Source organism: Stegodyphus dumicola, chromosome 3, assembly GCF_044657685.1.
Source record: "Stegodyphus dumicola isolate Sdum_Otavi_A_Nest chromosome 3, ASM4465768v1".
In the NCBI taxonomy this organism is placed as follows: Eukaryota; Metazoa; Arthropoda; class Arachnida; order Araneae; family Eresidae; genus Stegodyphus; species Stegodyphus dumicola.
The window spans coordinates 136,431,290-136,454,236 of NC_140770.1; the positions used below are offsets into that span (position 1 = coordinate 136,431,290).

At 34.0% G+C, this 22,947-nt stretch overlaps 1 protein-coding gene across 2 annotated transcripts in view; it reads right to left on the reverse strand.

The window, feature by feature from the left end:
• LOC118200110 (epithelial sodium channel subunit beta-like) overlaps positions 1-22,947 on the reverse strand; it is a 70,522-nt gene that overhangs the window by 4,561 nt on the left and 43,014 nt on the right. Inside the window, exons 12-14 of one of the 2 annotated variants that reach the window (XM_085813344.1) lie at positions 8,762-8,796; positions 6,259-6,334; positions 4,086-4,196 (exon numbers count right to left, since the gene is read on the reverse strand). In XM_085813344.1, the coding sequence (XP_085669470.1) occupies positions 4,116-4,196; positions 6,259-6,334; positions 8,762-8,796 (192 nt within the window). In that variant the 3' untranslated portion in view covers positions 4,086-4,115. The remainder of the gene's footprint in view (positions 1-4,085; positions 4,197-6,258; positions 6,335-8,761; positions 8,797-22,947) is intronic. The other variant, XM_035372034.2, reaches the window with a different exon arrangement.

The window sequence follows — 22,947 nt, forward strand, 5'->3', positions numbered from 1 at the left end:
GCCCTTCGATACGGCAGTCAGCGTTATTAACCACTAAATCGGTTAGGCGGCGAGCATTGATATAAAATCAAATATCGATTCTTTCGATATTTGATAATAACATCGATTTTCTTTCCTTTTTATTGAAGAATGCGATAACAGGAGACGCAATTATCGTTCTGTAGTAATTACCATTTAGATTTCATTTTTTCTGCGAACGGAATGAAATTTTGATTGGAAAATGAACAATTTAAAAACTTCGTGTTGTCACTGATCGAAATAGAACACTTTTATCTTTCACGGGCCTGAATGCTGCCAAATATTTAAGCAGTAAAATTCGTTTTTACCTCCCATCCTATACACATAGGTATTGGGAGCTAAGTTTGTTTGGTTCAAAAATTTGAAAGTTATCTTTTAGTGAATAAGTACGAATTGCTTCTTTGGAAAATGTGTTTCTAAGATTTTTACATTGGTATCTGTCTGTGTGTATAAGTGTGACGATTTTTCCGTCCATTGTAACTCTTATTTCAAGCTTCGAAAAAGTCTATCTTCTGTATTTAAATTTTCTGCATTGATATAAAGAGTTAATTAGATTTTGGGTAAAACTGCACGACCTGATACTTTACTTGAAATCCATGACAGTTTCTAAAGGACAACCGGAATTAGTACTTAATTTGACTTCCTTCACAATTTTTAATGAAAAATTGCATTAAAATATGATATAAAATTTTTCAAGTTTAGTGTTTAAGACTTCTTTATCAATGACAACAACACATTAGATTTCGGTTAAAATTGATAAATTCAGTTCAATAGCAATGCCGCGAAATAATTTTAAAATGAGCATATCTCTAGAATTTTCGATACACAGTTGCGTGCGCTAGATATAAAAAGGTCCCCTCCCCCTGCCGTAGAGTGTTGCCATTGCTCGCATTGAAATCCTTGAGTTTGTTAATAAAAAATTCGTTAAAGTTTTACAAAATATGAAATCGATAATAAAACAAATTCCAAATTTCAAATTTGGTCTTCCACATGCCCATATTCGTAGGAGGATTACGTCATTCACAATTCGATGGCTCTATGTATTGTTTTATCACAATGCGAGAAATATACCTACATTTATGCAGATTTTTCATTATTTAATTTCTTCAAATATAATGCAGGACTCATTTGGGAAACATTTGGTGGCAACAGTTTGAAAAGTGAAACGAACATTTATAGTGAATCAATGTAAAATCGCAAAACAAAAACAATAGTCCTTCAGGGACAAAGCCCCTTTGGACTAAAAATGCACTTGTTTCTGTTGCACTGTTGATGATGACGAGACACAAGAACAAACATCATATCCGAAATAACCTGTTGCTTTACTTATTACTGATCCCAGAAAGCACGGTAATCACTGTGCAGTTGTAACTCCAAAAAGTAACGAGCACTGTTTATTACGTATCGCGGGTATATGCGTGAAGAACAAAATGAAATAAGATTTCTTGATTCTGTAGAAATAACGTATAAGGAATTAAATTATGGTATTCGTTTTAAAGCACTTGTTTTAGATACAGTATATGCACTTAGTTTCCTTTAATTGAAAGCCAATTAAATTATATGTTACCCAATTAGCCAATAAAATGCAATTTTTAAGTAAAAAGAAATAACGTCATAAACGTTGAAATAAATTTGCATTGAGAATGTAAACGATCACGTTGAAATAAATTTAGAAAAAAATTTAGATAAGGCCAGTTGCCAATTAATAAAATATAATCGAAAATTTCATATTACAGATCGTTTTAAATATTGGAACAACAAATCAGATGTTGTTTACAAACGATCAACCGGAAATGATAAAGTATCATTTCGTTGCTGGTCAAACCGTGGAACTGACGGGAGATCATGCACTGGCCACATAAAATTCCTTCTCTCTGCCTCGCGAATTTTTATCAACGAAGACGAAAAATATTGTTACGTTCTACGGGTTCGTGGAGTAATTGACGATAACACTTGATGAAGAATCAAAACACATTTTATTCACCAGTATTACACAGGAGAGTTCCAAAGACGCGTTTACAGTCGTCGAAAAGCTACGATGAAGACGCTGAAACAAGCAGCTCAATGCCTTTACTCGCAATTTGGCCACAACTTCTGCGACTTTTTGCCAATAGATCTTTGTAGCCATGGACAGTTTGCGTTTGTGAATACTTTAAAGATGTACTTTGGGTTCTATTATCGCCTGGAGACGCGTGAATAATTTCAGGACCTAAGTCCGGCAAACATGGTCGTGGGGTGTTAAACAATCAGCAACACAGCCTTCAGGCTATAATGGTGAAGACAGCTTAACGGCAAAGCACTAAAGTACAACTCCTGAATCGGTCGATCGCTCTCAAGCTAATCTCTGAACTCAAGACACTACTGCTGCACTACTACTTTCTTCGCCTACGGGCAAGGTATATCTATAGCTTTAACCTACTTTCGAGAACATTCCCGAGGAAAACAGGTAAGAATGCGTTCTAGAATGTTCTCGCCTCGTCTATGGCATATCGCCAATTTTATCGCAAAACGTCGCCCAATGGGCGATTTTTCTCCAAATATGGCAACTCTGTCTTTCCCTATCACTTTGTGACAACCCTAACTCCGCTTTGTGGGAAGCCATCTCACCGCATCTAGGCATTTCGCAACAATATCACTAAAGGAGCTAAAAGACATTTTACGACTAGATATTTAATAGACTAGATGGACTAAACACAACGAGTAAAGAATTTCCGTATGAGTTATCAACACAAGCCCAGCTAGGAAAAATTATTAAATGCACTTTAATTAAATCAATCAGATTAGAAAGTAAAATAGGTATTAAGAATTGCGTTTATTTTTTAAAATCGCTCAGATAATTAATTAGTGGTATGCATATTAAATTTGAAAGCTAAATATCTTACGCCTTGCCGACTGTTAACACATTGGTGAGTGGAAGGTAAAAATATTTTATTTCCAGCAGTAGCAACACACTACTTTTAAATAACAGAGTTTGCAGATTAAATTTTAAGGACGAGTATTTGGTAACATGCGGGTTCGCCGAAGATAAAAAGCGTTCTCTTTCGAGCAATAACCACACGACATTTTTAAATCGCATTTTTAAATCAAAATTTCATTTAATTAGCAGAGAAAACAAAATAAAGGCAAATCCGAAGCTCAAAATTTTGGCTTCAATTCGCTCATGTTCATCTGGAGGACTATCTGAGTGTCGACACTAAGTGTCGCCGTTTTTCCACGATGGGAGGAACAAATATATATGCATACGAACTTTTCATTATTTAATAATAAAGAGGAACTCACCGAGTATTTTTTAAAGTTTTAATTAAGTTTGTTAAATGTTTTAAATGTTAAAGCAACCTATTCATAAACGCAGCCGGCGTTAAATTAGAGAAAAACCGTTTTGTTATTCTAAGTGTTAATATACTGACTGTAGATGCAGAATTCATGGATAGTTTATCAATTCTAAGGAATCGCAAATATGATTAGAAATATAATATTGAATTTTCTTAGAAGACTAAATCATGGAGGTTATTCAAAACACATTTGTCACAACAGATTTTAATATGAACCAGAATATTCAATCATCTGCTATTAATAATGCAAAAATGGAATATTTTGCGAGATGTTCTACATTCCTATATAAATATTTACTCTCTAATAAAACTTCTTTTTCCTATATAAATATTTACTCTTTTAATAAAGTTCTCGCAGTATTAATGGGAAGCAGAACGAGAAATCCATCAAAGCATTCAAACAATGGAAAGAAGCTATTCAGAAATGAATTGGAATGTTGTTATGATGTCTAGTTTTTGCTGAGTCTTGACTCGGAAAGTTGAAGCGATTATAAACGGTATATATTGCGAGCGGTATATATTGGATTTTGAAGCGATAATGTTTCAAAAAAGGAAATTCAAAATCTACGAAATATTCATTTGTGGAAGAAAGGAAGTACATAATATGGTAAAACAGTTTAATGGGATTTAACCCTGATAGGAATTAATATTCCTAAGCAGATCTTATGACATATATCTAATAATTTTACCTAATAATAAATTATGTTAGTTTATAAAATAAAAGACTTCTAAGACCTTTGAGGCAGGTAGCTCCGAAGGAAACATTTAACAAAGAGATTCGGCAGACGAAGACACAGAATGCCACAAAGCCATGAACGGGAACAGGAAAAAGTTGAAAATCGCATTCTAAAAAGTAATTTACTCCTTTTATTTTCCCATTCTCATATTAAAATTTTTTTGAAAATTTAAAATAGAATTGATATACGAGATAAAACATTTTCAAAAAACGAAACGTTATTAAAGTTGGAATGAAATGGAAGAGAAAAACTGTAGATCACTTTCGATAAAATAGATTTAATTGTTCGGTAAAAAATGCAGATACATTTTTCATCATTGTTCTGATTGACTGTAAACTGCAGTTTTTACTCAAGTCTAAGAAAATCAAGTAATACGAATATATACATTTATAAATATATGCCATAAATTTAAGCACTTTTTGAGAAAAAAACAATAAATATCAAGAACATTTATTTATCGCAGTTCTGTCATTATACAATATTAAAATTGCAGAATTATGAAGAACAAAAGATTGTAGCATTTATTATTTAAATCAAACAGTTATTTATAATTTCAGCCTGTACCACAACATCTCTTTTCCATTGCCTCACCAGAAATGTAAATGAATTAGATAGTATTAAAGCTGAGGTTTTTGGATTTTAAGACAGAGCATGTTTCTGCCTCCAGAGGCCACGTTGATATCCTTGTTAAATTTGTAATTAATCTGATTTGTGTTATTTGCTACCGACATTTGAACTCTTACGCCGGTTAAAGTTTTGGGACAACTTCAAGTTAAATTTAATTGTGTAGTCTGATTACTAGCCTATGTTTTAATTTTAATCTGACTTCTATTTTAGTTACATAACACAGATAGTGGCCATTTTCACCTGTGATGAATACATTCTTAAACATTTTAGGGAAGATGCAATGCTCAGACGAAATTAATTTTTGGAAATAAAATTTAAAATTTTCTTATACCGCCGTCAATTATTTAGCGCAAAACATTTATAAGGTTGCATTTCGAATGCCATTAGAAAGTACACGTCGAAGCGAAATTTAGCTAATATGGAGAAACGAAATCGAAACAGATTAATGCTCCCTTAAATCATTAGGTATCAAATTATTTATGAATTTTTATGAACCCCTAATTAGGTAGCAAATTTTATGAACTTCAATTAAACATAAGATACTATTTTGATAAAATTACTATTTATCATTTTTTCTGTATACAAATTTTCTGAAACAATAAAACAAATATCATTCCCTATAAAAGAAAAATCAGTCAGAAATCCTTTCCCTTCTTTAGTATTCTTTCAGGTGTAGTCTCTTTTTGGCTTTAGTGTGAATTCATATTCGCTAGGCGGGTCGGGAATCGGCCATATTCTAACTAACTGGTAACTAACTAGCCGAATGTTGGACGCGGATGATGCTTCAGGTAACGAATCCCATTCCCCTGCATGACAATGCGCGATAGCTCTCATGAAGCTTCTGAGGTTGTGGATATAGTCCTGGAATAGCCATTATACTCTTCCGATATGAAGTGTTGTTATAATCTCTTTACCGAAATGAAAGGAAAAGCTGCTGCGAGGGATCTATGACAACAACTGAAAAGAGGTTATTCGTGCTAGACAGCAATTCCTCAACACCAACAGAAGTAAATGTATTGATGGTGTACGTGGCTTCCAGAAAGCTGGTAGAAGGTTGTAGACGTGACAAGCGATTATACTGAGGAATTGTAAAATGTTCATATCTACGCTAATGAAGTCTGTTCGAACCTATCGACGTATTGCCATTACTTTTTATCTAACTTTTACAGACTTGAAATTTTAATAATTTAATCGTAATACTAATGATTTCAAAACACAGTTCACTGAATTGTTTAAAATATACAAAATTATGCAGTAATTCCGTGCCGATTTTTTCTGAAGGAGCTTAGCAATAGTTGCTTATTTTCTTTTCTCTTTGGTTTTATTAGTAGCGTTGATAATTGATATCTTTCCCTTAAACAATATTAGTTAATTTTTCATCAGAACTGAGAGAATTACAGTTTTCAAACAGGAAGGTAATAATCTGCTGATCTTATTCTGAATGCCCGATGCTCTATTAAACATATTTTACGCTAAATAGCATTATAAAACGGGATATTTTTTTTTTGAATATTAAAATAATATTTGAAATAGATCCAACTTACTTCATACTTAGCTCTGTATCTATAAACGTTTACTTGAGTTCGTTTAAATAAGATAAGTATCTCTACCGTCTTATTCCTGAAGAAAAAAAGTACTTATCATTAATGCACAAACGCAAAATGTAATTTTCAGTTAAAGAAACAAGAATTTCTAGACATCTAATTAGTGCACGTGTGTAAGATGAAACTATTAGTTAATTTATATAATTATACACAAAAATAAACTTTGAGTACCAAATATTCAGGATCATCAAAAAAGGCATACCTAATTTTAAATTCCTATTTGAGTTTTATTATAAATAAATCTTCTTAGTTTCCATATTAAAATAATTAGAAGACGTTCAAGTTTTGACTATATCTTCCTATAAATGACAAGCGAAGTAAGTTAAATATGGGCAGATGGTTTGGTAGTTACACCACTGATTTAACCTAGCTTCTTGATAAAAATCGCAGTCGTGGAATAAAAAACACAGTACGTACTGTAATCTAAAGAATTTAAATATGCTTAAACTGTTCAATGCTGTTTTTGATGAACTAAGGATAACAGCTAGTTGCTGGCTGTAAAATCATAACTTATTGCTGCTGCAATCATACCAGACACGAAACAAATACGTGAATGGAAACAGAATGCTACAAAATGATAATTTGCTGCTGCTGCTGGAATCACACTTAGACATGAAACAAGTACGCGGATGAAAAGAAAAGGCTACAAAATTATAACTTGTTGCTGTTGTTATAATCTGTTCAGATCCGAATTAGGCACATGGATGGAATGCGCTAAAATGATAAATTGCTGCAGCTGCAATCAAACCAAATATAAAACAAACACCTGGATGGAAGAAGAATACTGCCTTGACAACTGCAGTGCAACTAACGAAGCTCATATCAAAATTTACAATTTAATCAACTTTCGAGTTTATTATGCAACATAAATTATTAGATTGCCTCGAATACTTCTTCATAAACTTATCCAATAATGTCTTTTAAAATAGTGTTCACAGTTAAATTATGCAATTCATATCGGGCGTTTCTTTGTCTGACGGATGAAGACACACTGGCACAATTATTTTTTAAATTTTCTTCAAAGAATTGTTACCTATTTACTCAAATTAAATTTCTCTAAAATGCCCTTGGATAGTTCAGAGATAATGACTAATAATGCAAGTAACATGTATAAAGAATCCTATTTTATAAATAGGTTCAATTAAATTATCTTCTTAAACTTCCAGAAATCACTTCTAAAATTAGAAAAAAATTTGCCTCTCTCTAAATACAGCTGCCACGCAATAGGGAACCTGTTTAATAACGAAACTCTGAATTTAAAGAATAAATTTTTAGTCTCAGCGAATTTTCCATAAACCTTATGTTATTTCATACGGCTATAGGAACTTCTAAAAGTATCAAAATTGGATGTAGCAAATTTATGGATATCTTCCACTAAAGCCATTTTTTTTTCATAATTTTTTTCTAAATTTCTGCAAGTTTTAACTGACAGATTACTAATCTTTAAAATAGTCCATGTTTAAGCTATTTAGGATTTTGGAGTAATTTACGCTAATGGTCTTTTTGTTTTGTCCCCACTTTTCTCTGGGTTCTAAATAAAGAATATGAGAGATAGATACAAAATCCAATATTTGGGAAACCAGAACACACAGCAAACACAGCTTAAGAGATCATATTTTGTCAAACAGTAACCACTGAGCCAAAAAACCAATTCAAGTAATTTGTTTTAGGGGTCAAAGAACTTACCGTATCCTGCAGGACAATATTCCGTTCAAGGCTGGTGTTGTGATTGGGAATTTTGAAATTTTTATCATTCTTGTTATTAATGAAATTTATTACCATTACTAAATTTTTAACATTTTATCATTAATGAATATTTTTCAGGAAAAGAAGACTAGTGAATAAATTTTTATTGTGTGCCTGCACAGGTGATTCGTTTTTCAAGAACTAAACTTTTTATCTTTGCCATTTTCCTGATTCTATCTGATAGTCTTCTGAATGGAAAGGGGTTAATTAAAGCCTCTGTCGTTAAAATTAAGGCAATAAAGTGTGCATTACGGTGTTGCATATTTAGAGGGAGATATGTATTTCGAATGAACCATGGCTTTTATGAAAAGTAATTAATCTCGTAAAATTATTAATTCATTTGAAAGCTGAAAATGAACGAAAAATTAACTCAATAGCTGAGCATAATAATAATAAATTTAATTAACACATAATATGTTAAAAGAAAAAGTTTTTATTCACTTTTTTTGGTGGAAGTGATAATGATAATCAGTGAAGTGATAATGATAATTTTATTTTATTGGGGGACAAGATGATTCATCTGTCAGTTTTTGCACTTTTTTGTAACGTAACCCATTTTTTGTATCATGTAGCTTATAACGAACAACTCGGTATAGCGAGCGAAATTTTTGCTATCTTGAAATTCATTGTAGCGAAAATTTACTGTCTATAAAATAAATATATGTGTCTATAAAAATATTTAATTTTTAAGACCTACCAATTTATTTTTCTTTCGGTGTGGTTTTCTATCTCCTGGAAAAGAAAAATAGTGTAGCGTTATATCAGTTCATAGTTTAGTTTAGTTTAGTTTACGAGTATGCTGCAACCATACTGGCCGATAATAATCGGCCTCATGGTTAACGCAGCACACCCGACGCAGACAAACAAAAATACAGTTAAGAGATAAAAACAAAAGAATAAAACACAGATTAAACAGATTAACGTAGATTGTGTATCTTTAAAAATACACTCACACAATACAAAATAAGGAAAATCATTAACATAATCGGTTAGAAAACAAAAAATAATAAGACGACACATAGCTCACTCACCTAACACATAAACTCATAAACAAAAGAAAAATTAAAATATTTCATGTCCTATTCCTATGATAGTCTTGTTTTCATTCACAATCCTCATAATCTCTGTTGCATAGCTATTCAAGAATTTTCTTTTTTCAATTACATGCTGCTCATTTATTTTTTCCAAATCTCGTCCTCACACTCTCGGTCAGTTTACATTCTTCCATAAAATGAGCTGTATTTCCGTTATAACGTTGCGCGCCTCCAACTTGCACGCAACCAAGAGGTGACTGTGAAAACCTGTATAAAAGATAGAGCCTTGTGAAGGGTTTAAGTCCCTTTTTATTCAACGTAATAAATTACAATTGCGTGCTCTTGACGCTCACAGACTGTGCCAACTTGGCAGTCAAATAAAAATAATAACCTGAAACGAAAGTAAAGACAAGATTCTAACTACGAGGCTCTCTAAAATAACTAATTCACCGCGTTTTACAATACCGCTGCTAATTCAGCAGACTTGAAGCTCACTGGAACGATTACCACTACTTCCCGCCAAGCACATAGGCCGCAACGCGGGGTTCTTCAATTCTCGCTAACTACCTCCGCGCTCGTGCAGTAAGAATATCACACCGAACTCGTTTCCTTCTATTTAAATCATAATACTTCCGCTGATAATTTGAATCCTTGCGCGTTCTACTAAAATTTACATATTCTGGCATTGGCAGTTCCAGGGGAAAGTAAGGCTTGACAGGAAAGATAGTTTAAACTTAAAATAAATGTTAGTTAAAATAAATATAAACCCTACACCGTACTTCCCACAAGCCAAGCATTGATCATTGCCCTGGAGATCAAAACGTTTTAAATAGGCCGGGAATCTACAATAGTCAAAATTTTCAAGTAACCCTTATTTTTATTTGAACCATTCCATTCCTGAGCCCATTTCTAAATTATACTTTCTTTCATTTTTCTCAAGGTAATTCTTCTGGAATTATTAATATCGTCATAAATATCACCCTCTCCCAGGGCTGCCTCTTTAGCTAGCATATCCGCCCTTTCACTCCCGGTAACACCAATACGTGCCTTGACCCAATGAAAATATATACCATTTTTCTCTTTCATTTTGTTATAAATGTTTTTTATATCCAAAAGAAGTCTATTGCTTGGTTCCGGATTCTCCAAGCCTTGTAGGGCCGAGAGAGCATCAGAATAAATACTTATTGCAAAGTACTGTTTTAAATTTTTATATATAAATCCACCGCAGTGCTTCTCTAATTGCAACCGCTTGATACACTGATTTATTTCCTTCTAATCGTATTTTTCTATTATAGATTTCGACTTCGTAATAAAAAATAACAAAAGCACAACCAGTTCCACCTTCATATCCGAAGCCATCAGTGTATATATCAATCATGGCAGTATTGATATAATCTTTATCGTACGGTAGTAGTTAGGATTTGAGTATCCCTGCACCCCGGAAGTGCAGTCGACCTTCAAAAGTACTTGGATGTAGTAGTAGGCGGTAATGTAGGCGAGACTGTTTGTCATATACTATGTTTTTCTAAAATAGTGCGTCTAATGTAATGAGGGAGGAAAAAGTTTAAATGAAGGATGAGAGGCTTGTAAAAAAAAAAAAGGGGGAAATGATTTAATTAAAATTCACGAGTCGAATGTAATATGCGCATTTGAAAGGGTTGATTTCAGTTGAGTGGGCTGGGATAATATTCTGCATTGCTAAATTAGGAACGAGATGGTCGCTTTTCCTTGAGAAAGGTTAGATCAAGGTTAAGATTTTGAGGGGGAGGGGAAAGTAGTATTTGATGAAATACGTGTTTTGAAAGCGTAAACATCCTGTAAGCGCACAAGGCGAGACTTGTGAAACTTTCACTTGATCATTACATTTCGAAGCGGTGAGGTTGGTGCTATCATCCTCCATAAGGATTACAATGGAAGCTCGTAATGGTGAGTGAAACGTGAGGGTTTTTTTTTTTTTTTTGTGTTATTGCTCTTTTATTGTTAAATACTTTCTGCGATAAATGTTAAGCATAAAATTATAATTAAAATTAGTTTATTTTAGAACGCAAACGTAGATGTGTTGACACGTTGGGGGATGTGCAGCCGTCGGAAGATCTTATTTTGAACCTCGCTCCCGAGGAAGGCGAAACCTCCCGCAAAAAACTCAAAAAAATTAAAATATACATTGGAAAAAATGTTTCAATAGAAACTTGTGACTTCAAAAATGTCAATTATGTTTCATTTGTAAGGGTGTATCCCGAAACCGCCGCCAGATTTAATATAAATATGAATTGTATTGATCGTATAATCGAAGCTTTGGGGGTGATTAAGAGTCACTGTATGTAAAATAAAAAAATAAATAAATAAATAAAAAGATATCAAAATGCTAATTTTGCTGGAAAGCGGTAGTGGAAGTTAGTAAATTAATATGAATTTTATATAATATTGTAAACAAAAAAGTTCCATTATTTATTTATTTTTTTTTTTTTCAAATGATGAATTTTATTCAGTTAGCGCAAGCCCACCGAGGCTATTTGCGCACTTTAAGAACAACATTCGATGCTTCTCAGAAAGATCCGTATGAGATATTCAGAACGGCACGCCCTGCCATATACAACATTTTAAATACTAGATCGAGTTTAAGATTCAGGATTTTAATATGTTTGAAAATATGTTTTGAGAAACTGGGGAAAGATGAAAAAGAAATTAATCAGTGTTTTTATTTTTGTTCTCATTGCGAAAGGATTTTATCCTCTAACCAAATCTACGAAAGCATTGACAGATGCTTTAAAAAGATTTTAAATTTGATAGATAATTTTGTGCGTAATGGAAGCGAATAAGGAAAATAAATAAGTTAGAGTACCTTGACTTACACGTTGGAAACTATCGGGAAAATCGCGGTGGTTGTAAAAACATCGCTTTACCGACGGGATTAAAAAATAGAAAAGCGTTGTTAAATATCAAATGTGGTGACGACAATTGTTTTTTATATTCTGTTGCCGCAAGTGTTTTTCCGAAATTCACTAGAAATCCTCAGAAGGCTTACTTGTATAAAAAGGATATATCACGTTTTAAATTAGGATCCCTCAAATTTCCCTTAGCGTTAGGCGATGTAAAAATGTTTGAAAACCTGAACGATGTATCCATAAACGTGTATGGATATGAGGAAAATGAAATATTACCTTTGCAATTAAGTGAAAAGCGAAATGCGACAAAAACAGTAGATTTGTATATTTTCAAAAACATTTCTTTTGTATTCGAAATTTTAATCGTCTATTACACGCAAACGAAAAACGAGTAAATTTTTTTTGTAAAACTTGTTTAAGTGGGTTTCAGAGAAGGGAAACGTTAGAGTATCACAAAACTCTTTGCAATGAAAGCAAACCGCAGAAAGTTAGCATTCCTAAAAACACACTTCTTAAATTTACAAATTTAATGAAAATGCATTATCATCCTTTTTGTGTCTTTACCGATTTTGAATGCCTCACGCGCAAGATTCAAACTGCGTTTCCTTCTCCGCAAAAGAGTCATACTACCCCAATTGAACAGCATATTTCTATTAGTTATACCCTAATAGTTACTGACGTGGAAGACAAGATTATTTTTCATGAATATTTTTGCGGAGAGAATGTAATAGAACATTTTTTCACAACGTTGAGCGAAATCAAATCTAAAATTTTGCAAAAGATGAAAGAGTGTTTACCGATGCAGGAGACGTCGGAAAAAGTTACGATTCAAATATATGTCATATATGTTTGAATCCTTTCTTAGAAGGCGATGTTCGGGTCAGAGATCACTGCCACTGGAGTGATGGGCATGTGAGAGGTCTTGCATATCGCTCCTGTAATTTGAATTTTAAAGTGTCAAACTACATTCCGGTGGTAATTCATAATTTCAGGAATTATGATAGTCACCTGTTACTAAAACACATGCCGAAAATGTATGCAAATAAAGTTAACATTATTCCGGTGAATTTGGAAAAATTCACCATGTTTACACTAGATGAAATGAAATTTATTGATTCGTTTCAATTTTTAGATGCGTCTTTGGACACTTTGGTCTCGAATTTGAAAACGTCACAACACGAATTTAAATTGTTTAATGCATTTTTTGAGAAAAATCCCCAACGAGAATTGTTATTGCGGAAAGGCGTATTTCCTTACTCATATTTTGCGTCAACATCGGTGTTGGATGAAACTTCGCTTCCACCGCAGAGCGCGTTTAATAATGTATTACAAGGAGAAGCAGTTTCCGACGAAGATTATGCACATGCCACACACGTGTTTCATTCGTTTGGATGTAACACTTTTGCCGATTACTTAGAGTTATATCAAAATACAGATGTTATTTTGCTAGCCGAAGTATTTTTATCCTTCAGACGCACCGCTCTAAAATATTACCAGTTGGATCCTGTACATTTTATAACGGCTGCCGAATTAACGTGGAATGCCGGACTGAAAGCGTCTAAAATTGAATTAGAGCTTCTAGGAGATGTGAATCAATACATTTGGTTTGAAAACCAAATGCGAGGAGGTATTTGTTTTCTGGGTAGACGTTATGCTCTTGCAAATAATCCTTATATCCCCGAGAGTTATAAACCCGATTTACCACACAGCTATATCTTAGCCTTAGACGCAAATAATCTATACGGGTGTGTAATGAGCCAGCACCTGCCATTGGGAGGTTTTTACTGGTTAAAGGAAAATGAGGTGGAGGTGTTTGATATTTTGTCTTGTGTTGAAGACGGTGATGTGGGGTATATTATCGAATCCGATCTGTTATATCCCTCCCATCTGCATGACCAACACAATGATTTACCGCTAGCACAGGAACATTTTGAACTCACTTTTGACATGCTATCGCCTTACGCCAAAACCCTGAGCAAAAAATTTCAGTTAGAGACGACACTTCCATGCAAAAAATTATTACCCAATTTTTTGAAAAAAAAAAACTACATCGCTCATTATTGTCTTATTAAGTTTTACGTAGAACATGGTTTAATAATTAAGAAAATTCATAGAATTTTAGCTTTCAAACAACGAGCGTGGCTTAAAGAATACATTGCTTTCAATAATATGAAAAGACAAAATGCGTCTAGCGAATTTGAAAAATCTTTCTTTAAAAAGATGAATAACGCTTTCTATGGAAAAACCTGTCAAAATGTTAGGAAACGTATTCGCGTACAGGGCGTTTTTAGTGAGGAACAATGCCAAAAAAAGTTAAACAGTCCTCTGCTGGAATATTTTGAAATAATAAATGAAAATTTTTCAGTTTTCAAAATGAAAAATCCAAATTTGTGTCTAGATAAACCGATTTATATAGGTTTCAGCGTTTTAGAATTAGCGAAGTTGCACATGTATAAATTATTCTATTCCCATTTTAAACACTTTTACAAAGAAACATGCGAGTTGTTATACACAGATACAGATTCTTTGTATCTCTATATAACAACTGAAGATGTATATAGTGATTTAAAAACGAATTTTTTAAATATTTTGGATTGCAGTAATTTCGAACCCAATCATATAATGTTTAATGAAGAAAACCGTGGAAAACTGGGATTTCTAAAAAGTGAGACACTCACCCCCATATCGGAATTTGTGGGTTTGAAATGCAAAATGTACGCATTTCGTTTCGGTGATACTGTTAAAAAGACCGCGAAAGGAATCAAAAGGAGCGCGCTCAAAAACATTGGATTTGAAACGTATAAAAACGTTTTCGAAAATGCTTCCCTGATTAGGAATTCTCAATATTCAATCATTTCAAAAAAGCACGAACTGCAAACGATTTTTCAAAATAAAGCTAGCCTCTCGGGATATTATGACAAAAAATATTTGTTAGATGATGGAATTCAATCATTGTCTTATGGTCACTATAACACGCGTGAAGAAGACATGAATTAAAAAAAAATAATGGAACTTTTTTGTAACATTTTATTGTAGAGTGTGACATTGTATTTTTGCAACTTATATTTTTTTTATGCTAATGATCGACAAAAACCAAAAATGTGTTTCCCTTCCATAGAATACCCAGAAGAGATAGCTTTATTTCAACCAATTTCTTTGCAAGATATGTGTATTCAAACTATTTTTTTTATCTTCGATATTATGTATAGCTGAACTGTATAATGTAGAACTGAATATTCCTCGTACGATTTTAAGAGATATAATAGAGAAAGGTCGATTCTGGATTGATTTTGAAAGTAGTTTCTCCTTAGAGAACAGAGATGTATTTTGGGATGAAAGTTTAACTCTCTATGAAAGAATTCGATTTAATAAGTGGTTTTCTAAACAATTTATTGCCTGGTTTTTCTTAGATGATGATGTTATATTTCTTTTACACCTAAAGATTGCACATATCACATTTGTAAAACATGTAATTGTTCAAAATAATGAGTCTAATATTTATTTGAAAAGCTGCAACAAATGTTTAGAATTGTGGTTACGATGTCAACCAGACACTACCAGAACGAAATGTAAAATTTTCAGAAAATTCAATCATTTCTTATGTTATAATGAAAGGGATACCCTTTCTTATATGCGAAATGAAGATAACTGGTGTGAGATATGTAAGATAACTGGTGTGAGATATGTATGTGAGATATGTAAGTCCTCTGTATTTCATTTGCGACGAGAATTCATGTTGCATTTCTTTCGGAAACTTGATACACGAATGTCCCCGAATTAACCATGATCACTGTTATAATAATTGCTATGGAGGTTATATAGAAAACTTTTCTTTTAACTGTCGAATATGAAGAAAAATACTGATACATTATGGCAATATTCTGATTAATCATTTTTATTTTATAAACACCCCCTCCATGTATGTTTCGACGAAAAAGAGGGGGGGGGAAAGAAATTTTTGTTGATATTTAATGATTCCATTTATGTTTGTAATAATGTGAAATATACATTTTGTTTCATTTGATTATTTATTGTATTATCAATATAACATCTCACATGGTGTAATGAAAATAATGGGTTAGTTCCCATATTGGATTTACATCGAAAAATCGTTTTGATTTTTTTTTAAATGTTTATTTTAATTTTTGGTACCTTTATATATTTTACAACAGTAATATGTTTTTTGTTTCATTTGACTTTTTCATTGTATCATGCATACAAGAATGATTATTTTGTATTAAGCTTCTGTAATCCTTTGGGAAAAAAAATAAAAAAATGGACCTTATCCAAGAGGTCCGGTTTTAGTATCTTCTTGGAGGAATTTACATTTTATTAATTTCTTCAAGGCTGATGCTTTTACCGGAAAACAAAACAGTGGAATAGAAAAATGCAGCTCATAAATAAGTGAAAAATGTATTATTTATCTAAATATGATATTTTTTTTCAGAGACCAAAAAAAAAAAATAGCATTTGAAAGAAAAAAAAATCCTTTTTATTGATCAAATTGTTTATGTTACACACAAGTGCGATGTAATTCTCGCACAATAGCATCATCATTCAGAATAACAAAGTAAGCAATTTTAATTACATAGCTTTCATCTCTTATACATTCACTTTCATATTCAGTTTTTTTCGAAGAAACACAATCCAACATACTATTATATAATTTACTGCATGCCGAAAAAAGAGCTATTTGTTCATTTTTAATGTATAAGTAGCAATATCCATATTGTTGTTGTGGTTGATGGTCAGCTTTATGAATATGCTTGACCACGTCGGCATTCTTCAAAATTTTCAGGTAATGACGATTTCCTTTCCCGCTAGTGTTTTCATCGTAAAGAGCATTACGAATGCAGTCGCTTAGGTTTTTAAAGAAAAAATGATTAATTTTTTCAACGTGTACTTCTTCAACAGCACTGTTTTCGGAGTTTCCAGTGTGCAAATAGCCGTAACGTTCCATCGTCGACTTCTGAAGCGTTAGTGATGTTTTGCAGGAATAACACGCATGTTTATCAAAGACACACAATTTTGTTTCTTGGCATGAAAAGCATGACAACAGCGGCGACGGTTGAATTTTTTTTTTAAAAATTCCCTAATAAAAATTTCATTTTTTTCTTATATTTCGTGTTGAGATCCTTTAAAGAGTACCCTCTTACCATACAAAATAAAAAATAAAGAGCAAATTTTCCGCAGGATGTACTGGTATCATCCTTGAAAGCATATTTTATTATAAAATGTTTTGTTAGCGTTGGTCATTAAAAAGTTTAAAATATTTTTGTTAGATGGAGCAAGACCATAACTGTCGAAGTAATATGCCGTGCTGTTTTTCTTAAAATATATCGAAATCCAGTGGCTCCCAGGTAAAGTATGCGGATCCGAATTCACTATAAATGAGGAGTAATGTCTCTTTCGTAAGGGTATGAAATCGGAAGGATATACACCTCCAAATGTTTTTTTGATTCGACTGTCGCCACAGGCATATTGACACAGAGTTAAAGTATCCATTACCGCCTTTGTTCGAAATGAATATTTCTGTATATGCTTTTAAACACTTCTTCGTACACTTGATGTTTCTTTGATGGGAAAATTTCAATAATTTTTTCGGCAAAAGCGAGAAAGAATGCAATGCACAGGTTCGCTATTTTATTGGAAAACATCATATCGCCTATACATCGAATTACCTCCTTAGCTAGTTCGCTAATTTCATTTCCGTATATTTGCAAAACTTCGTCCATGATTTTTAATAATCTGTCGTGACTCCGCGTGACTTGTCTATTTCAATTATGTTCCTGTATTCAGCATAGACTATCAGGGTAACTGTTTCTGGCAAGGCCGCTGCAAATTTAATATCAATGGCTATGTTTCCGCTCTTATTTATGCTTACATGGCTTTCATTAGATGCCATATCTGGAGTCAAATCAACGGCATATAATGTATACCCATCCTTGTATTCATCAAAGGAGATATTGATGTTGGGGCTTGAATGATATCGATTTAAATCTGTAAAGATGCTTAAATAACTTCGCCCATAAAATGTTTTTTCGAAATTGGGCTGATAGGGTTTGGAAGGTATCATCTGTCCCCCATTTAATATGCATAGGTAGTTTAGGTTATAGTGATGAAATTTAAAAGGATTTCTGTTGATGCTTCCATTATAGGCGGCATAAGATACAAAACCTAAAATAAGACGTGTGGGTAGCTGACCAATAAAAGCGTTTGCTATAGTTGTCGATTGCAAACCGCTCGATATTGCAAAACTTTTTATGTCAATCCTACGAATGGGCATCTTAATAACTCCTTTTTCTAAAGCCTTTTCGTGTGCTATTAGGATGGAGGGAGCCACGCTGACTTTTCTCACGTATAGTTTTGCTAGCTGAATTCTAATTTTATAATTGTCGTTTGCCGACATCAAAGTGAAAACATCTTTATGCCTTTCCAGTTTAATGCGTACATTAACCCCGTTGACTAACAATTTCGGTTGAGTGGCCAAGTCGAAGTGCAATGGTCCCACGAGGTCAAGGCTTTGGCTAAGCTTGCAACGATTTGCACGCGTTGTATAACCTTCGTTTTCGTCTCCCACAACATCATGCTTAGATGCAGTATCTTTTGCAAATAAGCCAGCACTCAGTAGATTATCTTGACCTGATTTGGAATAGAACAACAAACTTTCCAAAAGGGCTCTATAAGAATAATTCACTTGTGACGAAACCTGTTTATCATTTAAAAATATTGAACAGTCGGAAAACAATGTGTTTAAAATATAATTAACAGGTGCCACCCCGTCGGCGTCGGTGAGATTGGTATCTTTTTTTTCGTTATTTTAGTCGTGTGTGTAGTATCGTATGCGCCAAATCCAAATAGTGTTCACCATTACCGCTAATGTAAAATTCTATGGGCGTCTTATCAGACAACGAAGATACGGGGTGGATTTCCACGAAGGAAGAGGAATCGATGCCCAGTTGTATGGCGACACCATTAAAGAGATCCAATTCGCTCTTAAGGCATATGACCCCCTGAGTTTCCATTACTATTAATCTTTATGTAAAAATATCTGCTTTTGTCTTACAACGCTTGCTCTTTGATTGACGATTTTTCCTCTTGCGCTTTCTTTTTATACCTTCTCCCCTCTGTAATTTTTCAAAAATATCACTTTTTATTTTATTAGAGGTCTCACGTAACCTGCTCCGAGCAGAGTCCTTAAATGACGATCCCGCTGCAACATCTGACAAGACGTTCTTTCCTGTTTGCATCAACTGTTTGCCCAAATAACGTCCGGCTCTAAGTGCCAACGGCGTAATGTATCGGCGCAAATCTCCAAAAAACCCATAACCTCGTTGGTGAGGTATATCTTGAAAGTAAACATCACCGCCGCCACCAACTTGAGCACAATAATAGGATTCGCACTCTTTCTGATTTAAGTGCATTTCTCTAAGGATGTTTTAAGAAAGTGAGAGGAAAGCTTGAACAATCTTCAATTTATATAGTTTTCTTACGGCGAAAAGACAGGACTACAAATGTTTTTCCTCCCGTAAAGGCAATTTTTTTTCCGCTACTCGTTCTCAGTTCTATTTCTATCGTTTCCACATAGTGCTTTCGCAAAGGAAAATATATAGTTTTTTTCATAATGCTTCACAATTTGATCATTTTTTTCATTCACGCAGGGAATAACCCTTAGCAGCGGAACATGCACATCTCCAACGTGATGTGATTCGATTAAATCGCTGTACACAAAAATTTCTGTAATGCCCCCGTCCAGTTCTAAAGGATAGTCGCTTATATATTTTCCGCTCTTGAAATGGGTGTTAACGAATCCCAGCATGTCTGACAGCCCTTTCCCAAATTCCAGCTCCGATTCTGGAGGAACTTCTAAAAACACTTTTGAATTCGCTAATTGTCTTAAATGTACGTGTTGAAATTCGCGAAATAAAGTTTCCGGTGATTTATATACGCCTGCGCTGACATGCAAATGTAAAGTTTCTTTTTCAGTCATAGTTACTTCGGGATATCCTTTAATTATAAGTTCCACAGCTTCCCCCTCCTCCACAGTTAGGGGCAAAAGCACAAAAAACTTTCGCGTTTGCGAAATTATAAGGTTTTCGCGGACGCCGAGTATCCTTAAAAGGGAGGATGCTCTTTCTTGAGTAATATGCAGCTCCGTGTTTTCTGACACCTTTATTTCTAGTTGGGACTTCGTCTGATCGTAGGTGAAAGTGACAAAATTTTCCAATTTAAGATCTTGGATATTTTTTGCTACGTCGCCAAAGAGACCCCTAGATACATCTGCTTTTATTAAGGTTAACGGAATCAAATGCAGTTTCGTGCTAGAAGGGCTCCTATTTATGATTGAAAATAACTGATCTTTATTTTCAGCTATTGATCTGAATCTCATAACTTGAGATTTTTTAATAATAGTATCTTCATCTGGTAAGTAAAACATCTGTAACATTTTAGGAGCTTTTCTTTTAGAAATGTGTACTTCGAAACCATTTGCAAGAACCCAGCGAATACTCCTCCCTTCATGTTCTAGAACGAATTTTACAGCGTCCTCTCTACCGAGAATGGTACTAATTTTATCATTCAGTTTTGATAAAAATTCCTCTAGAGAAACATCTGCGTTTACCGAAACTAAAACGCCATAATTAAATGATAAAGTATGGCGTGAAAATTTAATAGGAATGCTTTTCTCCACATTCCTAGTTATTACATAGTCATTATTATACTCTCCCACATTGTACCAATTTCGTGGAATAAAAATTTCAGTTAGACCTACTTCCCAAGAATCGTTCAATAACAGAGGAGAGGCGAGTTTTGTTCGATAAGATGATTGATTGTTTTGAGGGAAATACTGCATGCTCGCATTGCTGGGTAGAGTAACGTAGAATTCGTCTGTCATTTCATCCATGACGCTTTCACCCACGAATTAAACCGTCGATCAAAGCCTTTCCACTTGACGAAATATTCTTTCTTAGCACCGACACCTCTCGTTTGCAGAATTTTTTCCACTCTCCAGAAATCGTGAGAACTCTTTAATACTTTTTGTAACTCTTGTTCGTAAAACCTTCCTTTCAGAACTGTTCCTTTTAAATCTTTAAGCAGACATGTCGGCGGACTCGAAGGATATCTCTTATATATGACAAAAACCTCATCCGTCCAACTGGGCAAATAACCTTTGCGAAATGCTCGCCTTGTTTTAGAAATCCTCACCTGGTCGTTTACCTCAAATTTGTATCTCGGTTTTATGCTATAGCCATACAGTTTTTCAAAAATTTCACTTTCTAGTTCCGGCTTCACGTCGGCAGGTGCATAACCAGTACTACGATGAATACTCAAATTATAGCTTTTCAAAACTGATTTCAAGACATGCACATACCTGTAGGAATTGGTGTAAGTAAATATTCGATAGAGTTTAGATTTTAGCGTTCGATTAAATCGCTCTACAACACTCGCCTTGTATTCGCTGTTAGAGGCATAATGATGTATTCCATGTCTTCTAAAATAGTCACGAACTTTTTTATTAAAAAATTCTTTTCCCTCATCTGTTTGTAAATTCACCACAAAATTTGTCTCCTTAAATAGCTTCTTAAATCCTTCGAGTACAGAATCTGCACTCTTCGATTTTAAAGGAATGGCATACCCTCGTTTAGAAAACACATCAATTGCTGTTAATAAATATTTTACACCATCGTTATATTTAGAGAGCTTAGACAAATCAATCAAATCGCATTGCATTAATTCTCCAATGCCGAAAGACAACACCTTCCGTCGTTTGAAATTAAAGCGAACTGGTTTATGTAACGTATAAGCATCCTGTTTCATTAACCATTGACGCGTCGTTTTCAACGGAAGTTGTGCGGCACGAGCCAATCTTACCACTCCGCCATACGAAGCGGGGTTTTCTACATCGTAATAGATATTTTCTAAAATTGCGTCGGCATCGTTTAAAGCTCCTCCCATTCCTCTTTATAAGGTATTTGACTTTGGGATCTCCTTCTTCTTTACTGCTGTACTTTATATCTCTGCTGTTTTCTTTTTGTTTGATGATCGAAGTCTTTCACATTTGATGGAGGCCATCGAAAGACATTTTCCTCGCCGCTCGAGGATTTATTTTTCGTGAGGGGGTAGTGCGATGAGGTATCTCTCATGCGAGACAACACATTCTGATTCCCTATCCATGAGCGCGGTATATTAATTTCTTCGATAGCCTTTAGAAATACATCGAAATGCCTTGGCTCTCGAGCATTTTTTATATTTCTCATTAGGTAATTAAAGAAATCCACCATACTGGATCCCTGAATCGTTTTACCGTCAAGAATCATTTCTCCGCGATCGTTCCATGAATAAAGCCTCGATTTTAATTTTTCGGCGACCAGAGGCACCAATCTAGAAAATTTCTGGGGTGTTGATAGAATAATATCCCTAATAACAGGATCTTCCACTTGCTGGAATCCCTTCTCTTCTTTAGTTTCTTTGGCTTCATTCGCAAGGCTCACACGTATAGGTTCTGGTGGTGCGTGCACTGTTCTGTGATACCGCGTGATTAGTTGCCCCAACAACTTTGCTTTCATGTCGTCGGGTAATTTTGCTCTTTATAATAACGTGTCTATGTCATCTTCCAATCTCAATTCTGGCTTCTGAAGATGATAAGACGATACCAATTCTTCGGGTATGAGAGCCACTCTTTTGGCCATTGTAGCCCAAAATTGGGATTAAGAATTTTTTTTTACAGTCGTTTGCTGATAACTGGTCCTAAAATACCACCCAAGGCAGATATTATTGCCGGAGCAATCAATGGTAAAAAGCCTCCCGATTGGTTGACTAAAATTTTTTTTTTCTTTTGTATGCTTTCGTGTTTTTTAGATAGCAACCTTAAGAGATTCTTATATTTTTTCAGCTTACGTACATTAACGGGGATATTTCCATTCAAAATATTTAAACAAACTTCGCAGAGAGATAAAATTTGATCC